The 7,399-nt window shown below is 41.3% G+C and overlaps 1 protein-coding gene across 1 annotated transcript; it reads left to right on the forward strand.

The window, feature by feature from the left end:
- Positions 1-1,774: 1,774 nt before the first annotated feature.
- Positions 1,775-4,666, forward strand: LOC101877527 (calcium homeostasis modulator family member 6). The gene is made up of 2 exons (XM_005154700.2): positions 1,775-2,308; positions 4,121-4,666. The coding sequence occupies exons 1-2, from the start codon at positions 1,775-1,777 to the stop codon at positions 4,478-4,480; spliced, it is 894 nt and encodes a 297-aa protein (XP_005154757.1). The 3' UTR covers positions 4,481-4,666.
- The last annotated feature ends 2,733 nt before the right edge of the window (positions 4,667-7,399 follow it).

The raw sequence follows: 7,399 nt of genomic DNA on the forward strand, positions 1-7,399 counted from the left end.
GGTCATGCTCCTTTTGATGCAGCCCAGGATACGGTTGGCTTTCTGGGCTGTGAGCGCACACTGAAGCCAGCTCATGTTCATTTTCTCATTGACTAACACCCCCAAGTCCTTCTCCGCAGGTCTACCATGTATTTCCTTTTTGCCCAACCTGTAGCTGTGCCTGGGATTGCTCTGACCCAGGTGTAGGACCTTGCACTTGGCATGGTTAAACTTCATGAGGTTGGCATCAGTCCACCTCACAAGCATGTCAAGGTCCCTCTGGATGGCATTCCTTCCCTCCAGTGTATCAACAGAACCACACAGCTTGGTGTCATCGGCAAACTTGCTGAGGGCACACTCAATCCCACTGTCCATGTCATCAACAAAGATGTTGAACAAGATCGGTCCCAACACTGATCCCTGAGGGACACCACTTGTTACTGGTCTCCAGCTGGACATTGAGTCATTGACCACAACTCTTTGCATGAGGCTATCCAGCCAGTTCTTTATCCACCGAGTGGTCCACCTATCAAATTGATGTCAAATTGATATCAAATTGATGTCAAATTGATGCACCCAGTCAGGCCAGAGAGCTCCTGCTTCATGCAAGAGGCAGATGATTTTGACTCTAAAATCCCAGATAAGTGGCAGAGAAGATGACCTTGATGACCAGCTCCCAGTCCAGCTGCACATCTTGGTGTCACTAAGCATGTGATGACAGCTACCACACTGCCTACATCACCTCAGAGAACTTCACCTACATGGCTGTGAGCAAGTAAAAAATCTTCAGTTTCCTTAATTCTGAGTGCCAGTTCACCTCATCTAGATTTAGACATGGCAAACCTTAGCTAGGAGCTCCCTCAGTGCATGATTGAAACCTATTGACTCTGAGAGCAAATATTTCTCAGGCAGCCGTCTTCCAAGCCCAGGAATCCCTTCCAGATATTTGTTGTACATTATGCAAGCCTTCCACTCCATGCCATCTGCTTAGTTTCTGATGATTCTGGGTGGGATTCTTTTTCTGGGCCACAAAGCTGTCACTTCCTGCTATGGAGGAGGGAGCCCAAAGTCAGACTCCTGGCAAATGGCACTCTGGTAGCTGGAGCTTCAGTGGAAACTACTTGCTGTGTGCACTGACTAATTTGCTCTAACTACTTTAAAAATATTAACTGCTTAGTCTGAGAAATTAACATGATTATAATTGACTTTCCTTCTATAAGAGAATAAGACATACTGTATCGCTAATAATAAAGCAGGATAAAAAAGTGTGCACAGTTCTGGGTGGTTTTCTTACATTTTATTCACACTCAATCTGTTGCCTCACTGAAAATCTTCACTAAAAGATTAGAAGGTTTAATCCATTGCTAGTTACAATGCATGGTGTGGACAAATACAAACTATTTTTATAGAAACAAAGACAAATCTTTATTGTTTTGATGTTGATTACTGGGGGGGGTTTCCACTGTGGTCTCCACTTAGAATCATAGAATCACAGGATCATGGAATGGTTAAGGTTGGAAAGGACCTGTAGCTGTACCTGGGGTTGCCCCAACCCAGGTGTAGGACCTTGCACTTCAGTTTTTCAAACTTCATGACCGTGACAGCTTGCAGTGAACCTTTTCTGTTTCCTCTAAGAGCTGCTTCATGACTCACTCATTGCACCACCGGATCACCACTGCCAACAGAAAGTGAAAACTCTGCAAGCTTCTCTAAACTGGGGTTGGCTTCAGGATGGCTCTATCTTTCCTTTCTCTGACCAACATTTCACTCTCCTCAGAATAAGGGAAGGCAGAAAATGGACACCTTACGCAGGGTGCTGGATTTCTGCATCCGCCACCAGACCATTCTGGGTTACAGCATTGTGTCCCTGCTGACAGCTGCTATTGAATACATCTTCTTGGCTGTGGTGTTCAAGTGCCCCTGCAATTCTGGGAACATGCTGTATGGCTCTGTCTTCCTCATAGTGCCTGCCTTCATCCTCTTCCTGCTTGGCTACATGATGAACCCCAGGATGTGGCACCTGCTGACTGGCATCTGCACTCTGAAGAAGAGCTGCAGCTGCAGCCCCTGGGGAACCTGTGCTGGCTGCTTCTGCGTGCTGCTACAGGTGACAGCCAGAGCTGTGGTGGCCCCCCTCACCTGGCTCTCAGTGGCACTTCTCAGAGCCACCTTCTATGAGTGCATGGCCAGTGGGAGCAGCCTGATAAAGAACCTCATGTGTAAAGATAAAGGAGCAGAGTGCCATGAGATGCTGGTCAAAATACCCTGTGATGAGAAGTTATCGGAGAAGATATTGAGTGAATACCTCAGCCTTCAGGCACAGTCCCAGGTAAAGCCTTGCTGCTCTGCTCTTCATCCTATGGGCTTCAACCCTGGTCTCTCAATGTGTGGTGTACACACTCCCCCTCTCTCACGCCATGTAATTATTAAAGGTACACAATTTGCAAAAATTCATTTGAAAAAAAACACTACCAAAAAAGTAATAAGTGTGTATTTGTGCTATTTATTGAGTTCGGATGTTTGCATGGCAGTTGTTTGGCACTGCAGTTTACAAAACCTCTTTCAAAGCTGGTCAGGCAACCAGTCTAGACACCAGAACTTTGCACAGCAAGTTTTATTCTCATTTAACTTAGGCAGGATGCCAGTTCTCTTTTTCCACTTCTCTAAATACCTCAAACTTCTGTAAGCATTCATTAGCTGAGGGGAAGCTGAAGCCACAAATAAAGAGGAAGCTTATGTCTCCTTGAAACAGACAACTGGCAAGTGAAACAAATGACAGCTTGACTACAAATTTCAATGCCTGAACATACTAATAATTTCCTAAAATAGTTAAAACAGGTGCTTATCCTGTTAAAGTATTCTTGTGCTGAAGGCAAGCTCCATGATCAAAAAATTAGCACTTGTGGGTGGAATTATTTGTTTGAAGTGAAATGAAACCCCCAAGTTTTGGCAGCACTCCAGTCTAATTTCTAGGTTTGTTTGGTCTTTATCTAGCAGAAGAAGCAGGTTTTGTCACATTTTGTCATGAAAACATAAAGGCTAGTTCCTGGACTTAAGTTTGTAAGAGATTCTAAGTATTTGGGTTTTTATAAGTTCCTGTTTAATACAAAAGCTTATTTTAATAAGCTTTATTGTTTTAACAATAAAAATTTTTACATTAAAAAAACAACAACAAAAAGAAAACCACAAACCGACAACAAAAGTGTTTGGCATATTTGGCATGCTTCTCCTCCAAGGAAAAAGGTGGGAAAGGGGCAAACTCTATATGACGGAATTCAGAAAGGAGCAAAATCAAGGAAGACTAACTGTAACTGGTGCTACAATGAAATCCAAATGAAAAAAGTCAAAAAAAAAAAAAAAAACAGAAAAAGTGTGACACCACTTTTATTAGTGACCATTAATTTTAATATCTGATCTACTCCCAATAAAATTAAGAACAAACAAGAGCACGACTCATTTTTCTTTAGCACTTAATGTTTTCCACTTGAAAAAGGAAGCCTGAGGTGAAAGTGGATGCCTGGAGCTTCCAGCTAAGTACCACTGGGTACTGGAGGGACCAGCATCTTCTAGGACACCCGCTTTAGGTGGGGCCTCTGAGACTTACCTAGGGATGTTGAAATCATGCATGAAACAAGGATGAATTCCCATATTTGATAGTCAAATCCATGTCCTGCATACAAGCACACAGGACATGAGGCTATTTTTACAGGCTCAGAGAGGAGGGAGAGCAGTTACTTTCCAAGAGCAGATAAACACAATCAGCAGGCGTAGTTCACAGCACCAGAAGTGAACAGAGTGATTCCACACCCTCTATACTGTACATCTGACTACAACTGCAGAAAGTGCTGGTCAGTATCTTGCCTTTAAGGTTAAGAAAGCCGGATATAAATGAGGAAAGAGCTTCACTTTCTCTTTTTTTGGTATTCATCCTCAATCTAACAACCAGCTCAGGGGTGCACAACCTTTTGAAAGGCTAGCTGAACTGTGTGCATGGGATCCCCTCTTTCCTCAGTAAGCAGGCTGTTACAGGCACTACAGGGTGGTTTTGCTGACAGTTTTCATGTCTGCTTCAATGTTAAGTTCTATACTCCTACATATGACTGTGCAAAACCACCATTAACTCATCTATCTGTTTTCCCAGCTGATAGGATGGTTCCTGATTACCGCCATCATGACTGTGGCACTGATTGCAAAGTGTATCAGCCGCTGCTGCTCACCATTTAGCTATCTTCAGATCAAGTTCTGGAAAACCTACTTGAAAAACAAATGGGAGGTCTTTGAGGCCAAGGCTAAAGAGCATGCAAGCAAGCTGTCAGAAATAAATGTGAATTGCTTTTTTGAAGCCACTGACCCAGCTCCCTTTCAGACCCCCAGCAATGAAGACTGGCGGAAGATTTCATTTTTGTATGCTTTTAATTCGCAAGAGCAGCATTACAGTATGCTACACAAGTATATTAACACAAACAGAGGCAGCAACAATAGACTTGGGAAAGGAGATTAGAATCCCACTGTTTTAGGATTTGTGAATGAAACAATTGCAAGTCAATCAGGGTTTTAATGAAACAAATCCTTTGCAATACTGGCAATCTTTCAACCCTATTGATACGAGTCTTATTCTGTGCTCTCATTGAAATCTACATGAATTGTACTTAAAAGCTAGCAGTTGTAACCCTCAGCAGATTTGTTTAAAAACACACTTTACTACTTATGCTTAAGTACATTTCAATAAATGCATCTGTCATTATGGGAGTTTTCATATGTTGTTTTTCATTAAGAACTGCATGTGCAAAATAATCATCATCCACAAAGATGTCAGCATGTACTATGTCAAATTATTACCAAACATCTTGGGGGCATTTGGCAGCTGGAATGACAGTACCAAACCTTTGCACTTGGCAGTATCAAAAAGACAAAACAAAAGTTTTGATGAGAAATTCATCTTAGTTTATTAGCTCTTGCTTGACAACATATCTTTCGTGGGAGCTTAGCGCAAGCTCTAGACTAAAATACTTACTTTCAGTCAATTGGTTTCTCAGGGCAAGAACTGTATTTTTTAAAACCTGGGAAGCAATCAACATTTTGGAACTACCTGTGCATGTCAAAGGAATCCATCAGAATGATTTCAGCTGCTTATACTTTCTACAGATGAGAAAAGAATTCCAGCCAGTTCAGTTTTTCTCTGAGAAGCTGCTTGTTTAGAGAGCACTCTAGAGGTGAGTCTGGGCTCTTCCCAGAAATCTTTCTAGATAGTAAACTCTAACTTGGAAGCTATTCAGACAGACAGAGAGAAATACCATTCAGTTGTTTGTTACTGACATTTGCCAAAGAAGGAAGAAAGAAGAGAGGAGCCTATTTTTACTAGCTGAATGTAACTTGCTTGGAAGCTTGATTCTTATTATAAACTGAAAATATAACACATAAAAGGACAACAAGATCTAATTTTTTATGTAAAAATAAATTTTAAAAGCATTCACTTTGTCACAGAGTCAGTGACTTGCTCAGTGCTCTTTCCCTTCTAAGAAATCTGATGATAATAACAAGTATCCAACTTGTTATTTGTGCCTCCAGAAAGCATAGTTCATATAAAAATGTTCCATTTTACCTCTCCTATTGAAGAGTTCATCTGTTCATTGACATCTAAGGAAAGGTAAATCTACTGCCCAGCAGGAAAGAAACAATGTTCCGGTCCCAAGGCAGTCAGTGCCAAAATGTTCCTTGTTGCAGCAGGACCAAGAGTTTACCTTAGAGATATAATAAAGTACTTCAGGATAGACCTAAAAGCCTGCAGGAACAAGCCATACCTTATTTCGTCTCCTGATAAGAAACTGCAGTGAAAACACCCTCAGAATTCACATTAATCCTCTCAGCTGCATCTGGGTGGGGAGTTGCCATTTCCTAATCACAGTAGCAACTGCCAGGGTCTCGTTAACAAAGCTGCTTGCCTTGGCTTTCCAGGGAAGACACAGAGCCAGCCTTTCTAATTGAAATCAGTAAGGAAATTCTTCAAATGGGATTCCATATATATCTTCAAGTTTGATGGCAATGTTGGCAGTCTGTTTTTCACAGATTAAGTGACTTTTGGGAGAAGGAAAATACTATGTATAAGGATAGAAGCAGGTATTTATATATTGGTTTTGTATGCAGTCATGTTTGCATTTTTATTTTTTTCTCACCCTGTAACACTCTTCTCTTCTGTATGTAATTACATTTGTAATGAAAGAAACTGTAGAGATAAGCTTAGCACATTTGTGAGTGCTCTGTTAGATACCTTCAAAAAAAGAATCTACACTAAATCGAAACATGGAGGAACACTTCTGTGAATATGCTACCAAGTGCAACAAGCAAAAACTGTGTGTGTGTAGGCTAGCTAATGTCAGCAACTAATGGTAAGGCATTTTTCTAACTGACATTTACTTACTCCATCTTTAGAACACAGTGGATGAGGTGATCCAGTGTAAGAAGAAAATACAAAAAAGCTAACGGTAAAACATGTACCTTAAGCATGTCTGCCCAGCACAGGTAATAATAAAAAGAGAAGAATATTTGGCTGGCAGGATGTTGCTGGAGAAAAGAAAAATGGCCATTGCCTTGTAAAGGATCTTTTTCTGGTCAAAGTCACAACATGTCTACCTCAGCCAGCTGGGCATAACCAGCAGGCAGAGAAATCAGGCAAATTCCTTAAGACTTTCCAGCCCTGATTGAAGGGAAAAAAAGTTAGCAAAATGTTCTTTTTCCTGGTTGTAATACGTTGTCACAGGTTGTAACTCCTCTATTGCACCAGGTAACAGCATGTGGGGCTGAGCCCAAGGCTGGGTAATAAATAGCCTAGGTTTTGTTCTGTACAAAATTGTTCTCTTAAAGCTCCATTACACTAAATCACCACTGTACAACACTATTAAGATGAAGGGAGAAGCATTAAGATCATACAGATCTAGTGGAAATGAACCCCACTGTCCCCAAGATAAGAGGCACTTAGCAGGATTAACAGGTAAACAGACTGAGGGGAAAAAAAAGGAGATGAAGGTACAAATCACAGCAACAAAATCAGAGTTCACTCTGGGCTTCACTGAACTGTATTGAGGGTTTGTATTTCAGTTTAAAATAAGTGCTTTGGTGAAAAGTTGAGCTGGCCTTGAGGGTAGGGTACTGTGCGAGGACTTGGGGTTTTGTCCAACCCTCACTCAGATTATTTTGCATGACAACATTAAACCTTCCCTATAACTCAGGTCTCTGCAAGGCTGCTATTTCTCTGCTTCCCAGTCATGTTGTGGTAACAAGTGCACTGCGAAGGGGAAGATGTAAGAACAGACACAATAACCAGCAAACCACTTGTGTGGCAATCTCTGAATTTTTATTTGAGTTTCCTTAGGTGAGTACAGATCCACAGTGACAACACATTAAATATGGCATGTTTGTTCAG

This window comes from Melopsittacus undulatus, chromosome 3 (assembly GCF_012275295.1).
Source record: "Melopsittacus undulatus isolate bMelUnd1 chromosome 3, bMelUnd1.mat.Z, whole genome shotgun sequence".
In the NCBI taxonomy this organism is placed as follows: domain Eukaryota; kingdom Metazoa; phylum Chordata; class Aves; order Psittaciformes; family Psittaculidae; genus Melopsittacus; species Melopsittacus undulatus.